Genomic DNA, 15076 nt, shown 5'->3' with positions numbered 1-15076 from the left:
TTTAAAATGGTTGAAAATCTTTTTAAAATATGATGACCAAGCACAAATACAAATAAAAGTATAACATTTGTTCTAAACTTAAATAGATTTTTAGTTAAACATCTTTAAAATCTAATTAATTCATTGAATTTAAATAAAATATACAAAGCACATGAAGTATGCATATAGAATTTTATGTTAACAAAACAATTAAATAAAAGAATAAAACAGTTATTTCCCCTCATTGATTCACCAAAATAAATATTTTCTCACAACGTGGAAGCATATGTATGCTATATATTCTATCTAAATAAATACTATAGTTTGCACTAAGTAATATTTAGACAATTACATATTTACGACAATTTACAGAAAATTACTTCAGTTTGTAATAAATAAAAGAGAAAAACTTGTTTAACTGTTAGGTGATTTGCAACTTCATTATGGCATACTGTGAATGTTTAGTTTTTGTCTGTACCAATTAATTTAGGAAAAATTGATTTTTTGATTTTTTGATTTTTTGGCAAATTTCGCATAAAAACCTATAGGTAATCTGCATTTTATTGAACACCCTGAAGATGTGATTTGCCTCCGACATAAAACTTGAAAACTTCTTCTCACAATGAACATGTGTACTAAGATTCAAACTGATGTGACCATAACTTCATGGTAAAATACCTTAACCAAAAAAATTTAACTGGATACAGGAAACTATCAGAAACAAACAGACTGACACCATAACATCCTCTACTACCATAAGCGAGGCATAAAAAAATAAAGGCAGTCAGAACTACTTCAATAGATATAAGAAGATGTGGTATGAGTGCCAATGAGACAACTCTCCATCCAAGTCACAATTTGTAAAAGTAAACCATCCTAACTAATTAGTTACTGTATTTACAAAGGTCAAAGTTCACCTAACAGAGAAGCAAATTTAACGTCTTTTTGTTTGCAATAAAAATAAGTTATATCTGTACATGGATGGGACTGATAACAACTGGCTTTGTTCATCAACCTATATCTACTGTTATAACAATAAATAAATTAAGATTATACATTATATTTATATCATTGGTCAATATAAATCAAAAAAAAAGTTGCTCTAATATGTACTATCTTAAAATAACTATAAGCATAAATAAATACAAAAATAACTGATATGTTTAAAAAATATTGGAATGTTTTCAAATCAAAATGACATTAATGAGATTCATAAATGAAACTGTTCAAGATTGTCACACAAAAAAAATGTTTTAAAGCATGCCTTTAAGAGAAGTTTGGACCATTTGGCCTTATGTAAACAACACTACTGGCTCAAGAGAACCAAAATGGCTCATCTAGTAATTATCCAAAGTAATCTTTATTTATGACTAAGATACTATTTAGGTCAGGCTTTTTTATCCAGACATTTCCATAAGCCACATAATCCCAACCCCAAATAAAATGCTCCGCTGGGCGCAGCTTGATACGACCGCAGAGGTCCAACCCTGAACAGTTGGGGCAAGTATGGACACAACATTCAAGCTTGATACAGTTCTGAATTTGGATTGTGATTAAATATTTGACACAGCAAAGGTTTCTGACACAGACTGAATGTGGTCTAAGAACTTAAATTTTTTTAATTTACCTATTATGGTCCAATATCCAAAATCTAAATACATGGTTAGATTCAGCATATCAAAGAATCCAAAGAATTCAATTTTTGATGAAATCAAACAAAGTTTAATTTTGGACCCTTTTGACCTCAATGTGGACCAATTTGATAACGGGGCCCAAAAATCAAAATACATGGTTAGATTCAGCATATCAAAGAACCCCATATATTCAATTTTTGTTGAAATCAAACAAAGTTTAATTTTGGACCCCAACTTGGACCAACTTGAAAACTGGACCCATAATCAAAAATCTAAACACATGTTTAGATTCAGCATATCAAAGAACCCCAATAATTCAATTTTTGATGAAATAAAACAAAGTTTAATTTTGGACCCTTTTGACCTCAATATGAACCAATTTGATAGAGCCCACAAATAAAAAATCTAAATACATGGTTAGATTCAGCATATCAAAGAACCCCATATATTCAATTTTTGTTGCAATCAAACAAAGTTTAATTTTGGACCCCAATTTGGACCAACTTGAAAACTGGGCCCGAAATCAAAAATCTAAAAACATATTTAGATTCAGCATATCAAAGAACCCCATATATTCAATTTTTGTTAAAATCAAACTAAGTTTAATTTTGGACCCTTTGGACCTTAATGTAGACCAATTTGAAAACTGGACACAAAATTAAAAATCTAAATACACGGTCAGATTTGGCATCACAAATAAATAAATGTGGTCAAAGATTTTACAAATCTAATGCGCCATACTGTGCAATTAAAGATTACTTCTTGAAATTTTTCAATATTTGAAGACGACGACGACAACGTCATACCAATATACGATCGCAAAAATTTTTTTGCGGTCGTATAAAAAGTACTTTGAAGATTGGGAACATCAAATAAAGTAAATAAATTCTGAATTGTATCAAATACAAGAATCAATTATCCACAACTTTCAATGTGAGGGAAATTAACTGTCATCTGAAATGAATTATATAGAAGAGCACCTATAAATAATATATCAATGTAAATGTCTAATGACTTTAAATTTATTTGATATGAATAATATATGAGATCCATTTGTAAGTAAGTTCTAAAAGTGCCATATTAGAGTTTAATGTACATACACCTATTTTATAAAACCAAGCCAATCTATCTCATCTTTGAAGATTTTTTTTTACAAACACATATTATTTGTTCATGGTTCAATAAAATACATACAGAATTCTATATACAACCATTTTCTTGCTGTTTCAAAATTGTTGGCAATAATGGGGACCATTTCAATGTTTCTAGACTGGTTTTGTAGTATTGTAAATATCTTTTGTTTGAAAGTATATCAATAAAGTATATGGATCTTCAGAATAACATATTCCTAAAACATCAGACAGACTAATAATGAGTTCATTTTTTAATGTCATAAGTTTAACAATACAGTTACTGTAAATTCAAAAATTAATGCAATGTTTTCATCTATGACAAAAATGAGACAAAACTCTGGTCACATTATTTAAAGCTCACATTTTTTTCAACAACAGAATAACACATATTTCAATAATAGATCTTTTCCTGTCCCATTTATGAATTTTGGATTTTGTTCAACATTTGAAATTTCACATCAACAAAGGTATGCAATTCATATTTGAAGGATGTTGAAAATTAAAAATCATAAGGAATTAAACAATTAATATGAAAGCATCATTTATTGATTACAGAGATGAAAGTACCCACCAATCAAAAAGGAGGAACTTTCTTTTTCCAACTAAAAAACAGAGTCATTTCATAACTGTTTGGACCAAGTTTTGACACAATTGATATCTATAAATTATACCATATATTGTACATATTGAAAGAAAAAGAAATCTGTGTATAGGTTATGTCATCAATTAAGGATTACAGCTACAAATTCTATCACAGGCACTTTTAGACTAGAATAAGATGATTTTTCAAAATGCAATGTGTAAATTTTTCATCCATGATAGCACATGATAATGTTATTTTGTAAATATTATTCACAAGTATATAAGGAAAGAATATCACATAATATGAATATGGTCTGTGGTACAACATACCCAAGCTATTTACATGTATTTCTAAAATGGTTAAGTTCTAAGTTGGGGGCATAAAGTTTGATTTCAGATTGACTTCAAATTGCAAGTTCTAAGTTGGGGGGCATATAGTTTGATTTCAGATTGACATCAAATTACAAGTGTATATACAAACTTTTAGACTGACCATAAAACTGTAACCCATGCATATTACTTCAATATGTAAAACAGTTACCAAGATTAAGTTGTTTACATGTATATCTTTCCATTTATATACCACGGCAGCCACAATCTTGGATTTCAGTTTGGCACCAAATAAACTTTGTTAGGAGTATATTAGTATCACACATATTCAATTAACTTAGTGATTCCTGACAATAATATTTCTCACTTTCAGCCATTCAGAAATGATTTTTAGCCATCTTGAATTTTGGTTTGTACAGAAAATCAGAAAGTGAGCGGAGGACAAACAAAGAATCCCTATTGTTTAGTTTGACTCAATTTGATCCAATGGTTCTAAAATAGCTGTAAATGTATGAAGCTAATATTGATGAGCATATCACAAGGACCTTCAGGCCAAGTAGCTGTATATGTATATTTATACATGTGAATTAGTTTTAAATGATAACTAGTACAAATAGCACTATAAATGAGTAGTTATTCGGACCATATAAAGAATACAGTAGTCCCTCCTTTGATAGTTATACAAATATAGCTAGAAAAAAGGACCCTAACTTTCAAGTCATCTCAAAATGACGAAATTGTGTGAAAAAAATTCTGGATCCTTGTACAAAATGGTATCACCTATAAGTAAAGGCAATTTCTCATAAGGTATGCCTATGTGTCGCATAGTAATGTTTCACAATAATATAACATTTTTACATCATTATCAAGTTTAAATTATTCCTAACAGATAAATCTGTCACACTAGAGATGCGCTACTGCATTGCATTAACAAATTTTCAAGGCATTTTTGGTTCATACCTGAACTACTAAAGTATGCAATATAAATAATACATGGATTTTTTCAAATTTATCACAAAGAATCTATTTCAAATCCCAAATTGCTGACCCCATGATCTTCATCTGGGATTTTCCTCTTGATCACAGCCAATTCGATGAATTTGATTCTCTCTTCATCTGTCAAATTTTCAATATGAATAATTCTATTATACGATCGCCACTTTTGACAGTACCGTAAATACATTTTACACTGAACGTACATAAACACAAGGCCACCAAAAAATCCAATTGCAACAACAATTAACTTGGTCCAGAATGGCCAGTTTAATGCACCCATTTCTACTTCTTCCGTTGTTCTGTCTATTAATACATAAAGAGACCAAATAACACAGGTAATAGCTATTACATGGAATGTTACAGAACATGTAATCTTCCTTTTCTCCACACGGGACATCTGTAATCTCTCCCACTGAAAATAACAACAAGAGTACAAATTAGTAAAGATGAAATGTCCCCGATTCAATATTAACAGATCATATACTGTAAATTTAGAAATTATTGCGTGCATTTAGTATTGGGATTTTTCTAAAATGACAAGAATGCGATTTTAATTATTGCGATTTCAGAAAAATCTACATGCAGATGTATGTTTCAAAATGGGAGTTTATATTATTGCGATACTCACCTAATCGCATTATTCGCATTAATAAAAACCTTGCAATAGTTTCTGAATTTACAGTATTTGATACTGTGGATTCCTTATTATTCGTGGTTGCATGGGTAAAAATAGGTTAACCATGAATATAAATGTTCAAGTTGGTCAATTTTCTATAGGATTTTATACAGACTTTGGGAAAACCATAAAATCAAATATCCATGAAAATGAAATTCTTCCTTAAGGTAGATGGGGGGTCTAAATTAAAATCCATAGAATTTTCTAATAATTTGTCAAAATGTAGTTTATATTATACCTTATTCAAAAATATAATAAAATGCTCCACAGGGCGCAGCTTGATACGACCGCAGAGGTTGAACCCTGACAGTTGGGGCAAGTATGGACACAACATTCAAGCTTGATACAGCTCTGAATTTGGATTGTGATTAAATATTTGACACAGCATAGGTTTCTGACACAGAATGAATGTGGTCTAAGAACTTAAAAATTTTAAATTGGACATTCACCTATTATGGTCCAATATCCAAAATATAAATACATGGTTAGATTCAGCATATCAAAGAACCCCAAGAATTCAATTTTTGATGAAATCAAACAAAGTTTAATTTTGGACCCTTTTGACCTCAATGTGGACAAAGTTGATAATGGGGCCCAAAAATCAAAAATCTAAATACATGGTTAGATTCAGCATATCAAAGAACCCCATATATTCAATTTTTGTTGAAATCAAACAAAGTTTAATTTTGGACCCCGATTTGGACCAACTTGAAAACTGGGCCCATAATCAAAAATCTAAATATATGTTTAGATTCAGCAAATCAAAGAACCCTAAGAATTCAATTTTTGTTAAAATCAAACTAAGTTTAATTTTGGACCCTTTGGACCTTAATGTAGACCAATTTGAAAACAGAACCAAAAATTAAGAATCTAAATACACGGTTAGATTCGGCATATCAAAGAACCCCAATAATTCAATTTTTGATGAAATTAAACAAAGTTTATTTTTGGACCCTTTGGACCTCAATGTGGACCAATTTAAAAACGGGGCCCAAAATCCAAAAACTTAATACACGGTTAGAATCAGCATATTAAAGAACCCTAAGAATTCAAGAATAAAACCCCATTGAAATTGGTCAAGAAATAAGCAATTTATACGAAGTATCTTCTTTTGCACAATACTGTACAATTGAATATTTCTTGCTATTGCGCAGAGATCCATACACTTGAACACAAGTTATTGTCTGGAAACTAGAAAAATGCTTATTTTTGGCCTCTTTTTGGCCCCTATTCCTAAACGTTTTGGGCAATTACCCCTAAACTCAATTCCAGCTTTCCCTTTGTGATATGGAACCTTGTAGTACAATTTCAGAAAGATCCATACACTTACACACAAGTTATTATCACGAAACTAGAAAAATGCTTGTTTTTTGCCCTTTTTTGGCCCCTAATTCCTAATATTTTGAGGCATATTACCCCCAAAATCAATCCCAGCATTCCCTGTGTGATATGGAACCTTGTGGTACAATTTCAGAGAGATCCATACACTTGAACACAAGTTATTGTCTGGAAACTAGAAAAATGCTTATTTTTGGTCCCTTTTTGGCCCCTTATTCCTAAACGTTCTGGGCAATTACCCCCAAACTCAATTCCAGCTTTCCCTTTGTGATATGGAACCTTGTAGTACAATTTCAGAAAAATCCATACATTTACACACAAGTTATTGTCATGAAACTAGAAAAATGCTTGTTTTTTGCCCCTTTTTGGCCCCTAATTCCTAATATTTTGAGGCAATTACCCACAAAATCAATCCCAGCATTCCCTGTGTGATATGGAACCTTGAGGTACAATGTCAGAGAGATCCATACACTAACACACAAGTTATGTCTGGAAGTTACAAAAATGCTTATTTTTGGCCCCTTTTTGGCCCCTAATTCCTTAACTGTTGGTACCATAACCCCCAAAATCAATCCCAACCTTCCATTTGTGGTATTGAACCTTATGGTAAAATTTCATAGAGATCCATTCACTTAAACTAAAGTTAGAGTGCAAAAACCAATGTGTCTTCGGACGACGCCAGACGATGATGACAACGATGACGACGCCAACGTCATACCAATATACGACCGCAAAAAAAAAGTTTCATGGGTGCTGTTTGTAAAAGTTCTTATCATTGCATCATACATTAAGGTTATTACAAGAGCCTTTATAATAAGAGTATTCTTTGGGCAAGATTGATTTCCAAGATTCCTTGCAAAATCAGGGTGCACATACAACTTTGTCAAGTGACATCAAACAAAAGAAATTGAGTATAATATTTAATAATTGATAGTTTACTAACAAGTAGTCATTTTGTTTGTAGTTTACTAATTAACAAGTTTACTAACAAGTAGTCATCTTGTTTGTAGTTTACTAATTAACAAGTTTACTAACAAGTAGTCATCTTGTTTGTAGTTTACTAATTAACAAGTTTACTAACAAGTACTGTCATCTTGTTTGTAGTTTACTAATTAACAAGTTTACTAACAAGTACTGTCATCTTGTTTGTAGTTTACTAATTAACAAGTTTACTAACAAGTACTGTCATCTTGTTTGTAGTTTACTAATTAACAAGTTTACTAACAAGTACTGTCATCTTGTTTGGAGTTTACTAATTAACAAATTTACTAACAAGCAGTCATTTTATTTGTTGTTTACTAATTAAAACACGTTTACTGACAAGTATACTTAGTCATTTTGTTTGTAGTTTACTAATTAACAAGTTTACTAACAAGTAGTCATTTTGTTTGTTGTTTACTAATTAACAAGTTTACTAACAAGTACTGTCATTTTGTTTGTTGTTTACTAACAAGTTTTTTTATTGTTATTTTGTTTCATGCATATCCTAAGCAGTACATTTCTTTTATATAGTATTTCAAGTAGAAGTTGAAGGAAACATCTGTTTTTCCTATATTAAAAGGTATAAGTGATCCAACATTTGAATCCAAAGACCATCAGAAAACAAAAACCTCTCAAAAATTTAACATGGAGAAACTTACAGGTTATCATTGACAATGTTTAACATTTAAAATTTTCAAATTGCCAAAATCACAATCTCACACACTCTCTATAATAACTTTTTACACTTTAATTTTATATAATATGAATTAATCAATGGAAGATAAGGTCAGAACAACTAGACTGTAAAAAGACTTTAATGTTATGAAAAACATGAGTAAACAATATTAAGATTACAAATTGTAAAATGTTCGATAATTTTTTTTCTGAATAGACTAAAGAATTATATTGAATCTTCAATTGTTTACCTTTTATCTAAACAAATGTAATTTAAAAGTTCCTGTAAACATATACATGTATATATATATATATATTATCGCAAAGAAAAATTCATGAAAGGTTAAAAAAAGGGTTAAAGAAGTCTGTCTTGAAAACCAAAGACATACATATTCATAGATATGTACAATTAAACTTTAAAAGTTCCATATATAGAATGTAGGTCTTTCTTGAAAAACGAACTATAGCTATATACATGTACTTATAAATCTAGATAATTAATTGCAGTTTACTAATCAATATTATATAATAATTACATATAAAATAAACTGCTTCACTGAGTGCAGCTGGATACGACCGCAGAGGTCCAACCCTGAACAGTTGGGGCAAAAATGGACAAAATATTCAAGCTTGATACAGGTCTGAATTTGGATTGTAATTAAATATTTGACACATTATAGGTTTCTGACACAGTCAGAGAACTTGAAATTGGTTATATGATTTGAATTTATATTCAATTGAAGATTTCTTGCTGTTGTTCAATATACTGTGCTGTTGCACAATACTTAGTAAATCTGTTTTCAGACTATATACAAAGAATTAGCAAAATAAATTGTGACCCCCAATTGTTTGTTTTGAAAAATTGTTAATTTCTTTAAATTTGACCCCCCCCCCCCCCCCCCCCCCCCCCCCTTTTTCATATAAAATAATATTTGAAGAAATTTTCTTTTTTGTAAAATCTGGTACAATTTAAGAGACATCCATACACTTAAACACAAGTTATTGCCTGAAAACTAGAAAATTGCTTGTTTTGGCCCCTTTTTGGCCCCAAATTCCCTGAAAAGTTTGGGCAATTACCCCCAAAATGAATCCCAATCTTCTACTTGTGGTAATGAACCTTGTGGTACAATTTCAGAGCAATCAAAATACTTATACTCAAGTTATTGTCCTGAAACTAGAAAAATGCTGTTTTGGGCCCCTAATTCCTAAACGATTGAGACCACCACCCCCAAAAACAATCCCAACTTTCCTTTTGTGGTATTGAACCTTTAGGTTAAATTTCATTGAGATCCATACACTAAAACTAAAGTTATTGTCTGGCAACCAAATGTCTTCGGACGACGACAACGACGTGATAGCATTATACGAACGCAAATTTTTTGCAGTTGTATAAAAAGAAATGTGGTCAGCTTTTGGGATAAACATAAACCCTCATTTAAGTACACTCATTTACATAAAACAGAGTTCTCCAAATATTTTTAGCCTTGGACGTGGCCATCAAGACCACCACGGCTACAAATCTTGTGGTCTTGTTTTTGCAGAAAATAAATCTTTGCTATCAATTCATACATGTAGGTATAAATAAGATTAGGACAATTTGTACAATTATTATACAATTTCATATTAAATAATGCATTGTATAATCAGCAGTCTTAATAGAACTAGATATCATTGAGATGGGAGCCATCTCTGTGGGCCCCGCTGTGGATTATGTGTGGTAAAAAAATTTGTATCTTTATCATTGGACATGGGGTTGTCAACTGAAACCCAAGTTTATGACCTTGACCTTTGACCTAGGAAGTTGTACAAAAATTATGACACACCCTCTGGTGTTGGTTTATATACATGTCAAGTATAAACTTTGAAATCATAACGGTTCTCAAGATATAGAGCGGACACAATCTTTACCATAGGACATGAGGTTGTCAACTAAAACCAAAGTTTTTGACCTTGACCTTTGACCTAGGAAGTTGTACATACATTATGACACACCCTCTGGTGTTGGTTAATATACATGTCAAGTATAAACTTTGAAATCATAACAGTCCTCTAGATAGAGGGGACACAATTTGTTACGGACTGAAGGACGGACGGCGGACAGACTGATCACTATAGGGTGTCCGCCATTCGGCTGGGCCCTATAAAACCACCTCAAACTGGACATCAAGACTGCCACTACACTCAAAATTAGCGGATCGACCTGATTTGGGGTGGTCAGGACCAAAACTCTCGCCCGCCCGCTAGCCGTACATCTCCAAATCAATAACCATTTTTTTCCTTCAAAAATCCAGTTAAAAATGAAAGAAAAGAAAGGGACAAGCAAATAGTCTTTTCTATTTCATTTGTTAAAATAGCTATATTTAATTTTAAATTCTAAAGTGACCAGTTGTCATATACAAGTAATTGGTGAACATTTCCAAGGGTTTTGATGTAAAATGCTCATAAGAGCATTTTATTATTGTATAAATGTGTCATCTTAACTGATCCCTACAAAGCCTTATCAAATGGAAGCCTTTGTTTAATAGAAACTTTTGAGAATATCCCTCCTGTGCAGTAGGCTAGCAATGTTTTGAGAATATCCCTTCTATGCAGAAGCTATCATTGTTTGAATGAAACTTCTGAGGAATATCCATATTAAACATATATTGCAATACGTTTTAATGATAAAAACCGAAATCAATACCTCAAACAGAAGAAACTACCTGTAAACAAATCGAATAGAATATATAATATATAACCTTTGAATTGAAATCAATAGTCTGGCCATGAAAAATTTATATAACCTCTGATACTAAAACCAAGAGATTGAAATAAATTCTTAAAATGTCATTCGAGGAAATTCATGATACTTCAAGAAATAATTCTTCGTTTTTTTATAGGGTTACAGAGAGTTCATAATTAATATTTCCATGTACTAATTTCTTCTGTAAAGCAATATTTATAATTTGACAAGATTAGTTTGTGTTCAGGAAAAAAAAAGGAAAACAAGTTAAAGGATAATCATAGTCAGATCATACCCATTAAAACCCATTGACGTTCATACTATAAATATGACTGTGTGGGTATACTCGTAATTGTACAAATGTACTGTCATTAAGACAATAATGCCATATTTAGATCTTTTTAAGTAATTGTAGCTTTACATTGTGTATAATATTATGTCTGTTAAATTGTGAAATAGTGTTCACTAAAATATAAAAAAAATAAAATAATAAAAATCTGTAAATTGGGTGTATATGTAATAAATTGCTTCGCCTAGCGCAGCTGGATACGACCTCAGAGGTCCAACCATGAACAGTTGGGGCAAAAATGGCCACAATATTCGCACTTGATACAGGTCTGAATTTGGATTGTAATTAAATATTTGACACATAATAGGTTTCTGACACAGAATAACTGTAGTCAAAGAACTTAGAATATGTTATATGATTTGAATTTATAATTAATTTTTTGCTTTTGTGCAATACACTATGCTGTTGCAAATTGACCTCCCCCCTTTTTCAAAACAAAAAAAAAAATTTGAAGGATTTTCTTCTTGATTTCTGAAATCTTGAGGAGAAAAAAACTGTAAATTTAAAGGTTAATACTAAGTTTCCAGCTCCTGTTATTGTTAGATTCAAGAACAGAAAGTTTTTATTTAAAACTGTAAATCCAGCATCATGTTTTAACTTTTTAAAATCTCTTCACAATTATTTTGAGGAAAAAGTAAAACATTTTGCACAAGCTGAATGTCTGTTTATTCCAAAGACCTGACCAAGCTGAATGTCTGTTTATTGCCAAGAACCGACCAAGCTGAATGTCTGTTTATTGCCAAGAACCGACCAAGCTGAATGTCTGTTTATCGCCAAGAACCGACCAAGCTGAATGTCTGTTTATTCCAAAGACCTGACCAAGCTGAATGTCTGTTTATTCCAAAGACCTGACCAAGCTGAATGTCTGTTTATTGCCAAGAACCGACCAAGCTGAATGTCTGTTTATTGCCAAGAACCGACCAAGCTGAATGTCTGTTTATTCCAAAGACCTGACCAAGCTGAATGTCTGTTTATTCCAAAGACCTGACCAAGCTGAATGTCTGTTTATTGCCAAGAACCGACCAAGCTGAATGTCTGTTTATTCCAAAGAACTGACCAAGCTGAATGTCTGTTTATTCCAAAGAACTGACCATTGAACTGTTGTGGCATTATAGCAAAAATGCCAAAGTAGGACAAGGTTTGATCAGTTATCATTATCAGTGGCAGATCAATGGGGGGGGGGGGTCCATTCCAGGGGTTGGAACCCCCCTTTTTTGGGTGATCAATGCTTTTGAATGGGGACATATAGTTAGAACCCCTCCCTTTTAAAAATGGCTGGATCTGCCCCTTGGATCTGCCCCTGAGTATTAATGCAGAAACAAACAATCAAAATTAAACAAGGACCATTAGAATTTCAATAAGCCAGTGTTCAACAAAAAAGAAAGTACATGTTAAGAAGTCTCCAAGAAAACATGTGAATAACTACAAACAGTGACATTTAAATACCAGACAATAACAAATTCTTAGAAGACAAAAGCAATACAGAAGTTTCAAGGCCAGTCTTTTTATTTTAAGTCTCAGATCTCGTTTTACACATGTCAGTCATGTGATAACATCAAAAAGTTAGGCATTTTTGGATCAGCAAATGGAATCAACACTTCAATACATCAACTGCATGAAATATCAACTAATGGAATCAACACTCCATGAAATATCAACTATAGCTAAGTAATGGAATTAACTAATGGAATTAACTAATGGAATTAACTAATGGAATTAACTAATGGAATCAACACTGCATGAAATATCAACTAATGGAATCATCACTTCAATACATCAACTGCATGAAATATCAACTAATGGAATTAACTAATGGAATCAACACTCCATGAAATATCAACTAATAGGTAATGTCTTCTTAGCATCGGTAAAGCATGCTAAGAGAGTAAAAATAGAAAAGTGTGGTTGAGAAAACTGTTAAAATCATGAAATTTCCTTAATTCGTCTATAAGAAAGGTCAGGCAGATGAATTGAAAAATGCCATGTGATGCAAATTTTTTCAACCTCCACATTGAAATGGCCACTATTCTTGAACTCCCTTAAGAGACAGTGACAACCAATGGTGAGATTCGTAAGTTAAGACAGACACATAAAAGTGTGGTGGTGTTGAAACTATTGAATGATTTAATCCTTAAGTTCCATATCATCTCAGTTGATGAACATATTAAAAATTCACAATTAATTCAAACCTGGAAAAGCAATTTTAATAATCAGTTTTATTGGTATTCCAATTACAAAAACACCACTAGATAAAACAATACTTTATAATAAAAATCATTGAATGCTTGCAACTATTGTAAGCCGTTCAATCATTTTGCATCATTTCTTTAGATGCCAATTGGAATGTGTGCATTTATGACTGTGATTGTTCAACAAAGGGACAATGCTACATCAATAAATACCATTTCAAGAATTACTTTATATAACAATAACCCAATCAAATTTTAAATGCAAGTTTAAATGGACTGAATTTAATTTTAACAAATCGCATCAGATTTTGTACCTTATTTAACCATCTAAATACGTCATAAAAATTAACTGTCCTCGACAGGAGGATCATAAAAGAGTTTTATGTAGATTTTTTTTCTAAATTGTATGGGTACTGTTCTATTTAAACATGTAAACTTACTTTAGGAAAAGGTTTTAGCTTTGTTGTCATTTTATAGTGAAAATGACATAGTTCACAAGATCTCTTGTCTGAATTTTTCAACCATTTCTGGAGACAAGCTTGGTGAACAAATTTCATGCTCCCAGCACAAAGGCATGGTGATATCATTGGTGAGGTTATATCATATTCCGACACATCACAATGACAAATTCTACATGTATCTCCTGTTGAGGATGTCATAGATAGTTTAGTATCACATCGTTCTGTAGCTTTTGGAGTTGGTGAATTTACATGATGTGTCTCCTGAAAGAGAAAGATAATGTCAGTTTCAGCTTTGATCAGAGATTGACAAAACAAATATCCTCAAACCACAACTTTCTTACTATTAAAAGTCATTAAAATTGATATACACAAAATAAGAATAATTAAGTTTTACACAGGATAATGTAGTTAAACTAGTAGGTTTTTAGTTTTCTTGTTTTACATTAGTGTGGTTTTGGTGCCTTTTTAAGCTTGCTATGTGGTATGGGTTTTGCTCATTAGTGAAGCCCATATTGTGAGTATAGCTGCTAACGTTTATATCATTAAGTCTCTGGCTGAGAGTTGTCTGATTGGCAATCATACCACATCTTATTTGTATAACAGAAGCATTTAAATTCTTGAAATATAAACATCTAATATAATAAAAACTGGAGTGGATAATGTTAACGGTAAAATCCGTTTCTTTGATAGTTAAAAAAAGTGTATAAAGAAATTAAATAAAGATCACTTTTCTGCTGTAATAAAAATGTCCAATATATAAAAATACAAAATTCAAACAAATGTCTGAACTTTTCTTTACACAAGAGGTTTCAATTAGCCGGAAATGGTCACCTGACATAATCGCCTTAAATTGATACAATAAATATGAATGTAACAAGAGTATCTGGGTTGAATAGATTGTATAGCCCTAAATATTTGTCTTGCTGATCATTTTTGTTGGACATAAAAAAAAAAAAAAAAAAAATTATTTAAAAAATGTGTTTATTTTCATGGATACCTTTTTTGATGTTTGAGAAATAACTATATTTTCC

General features: G+C 31.5%; 1 protein-coding gene across 3 annotated transcripts in view; it reads right to left on the bottom strand.

Annotated features, from left to right (window-relative positions):
- Nucleotides 1-2393: 2393 nt before the first annotated feature.
- Nucleotides 2394-15076, bottom strand: part of LOC127709479 (E3 ubiquitin-protein ligase MARCHF8-like) — a 35109-nt gene continuing 22426 nt past the window's right edge. For all 3 annotated transcript variants that reach the window (XM_052215071.1, XM_052215072.1, XM_052215070.1), the window contains exons 3-4: nt 14025-14306; nt 2394-5066 (exon numbers count right to left, since the gene is read on the bottom strand). In XM_052215071.1, coding sequence (XP_052071031.1) covers nt 4671-5066; nt 14025-14306 — 678 coding nt within the window. In that variant the 3' untranslated portion in view covers nt 2394-4670. The remainder of the gene's footprint in view (nt 5067-14024; nt 14307-15076) is intronic.

This window comes from Mytilus californianus, unplaced genomic scaffold (assembly GCF_021869535.1).
Source record: "Mytilus californianus isolate M0D057914Y unplaced genomic scaffold, xbMytCali1.0.p SCAF_7, whole genome shotgun sequence".
Taxonomy (NCBI): domain Eukaryota; kingdom Metazoa; phylum Mollusca; class Bivalvia; order Mytilida; family Mytilidae; genus Mytilus; species Mytilus californianus.
The sequence above is the reverse complement of the archived record's forward strand: the minus strand, read 5'-3'. Positions and strand labels throughout refer to the sequence as shown.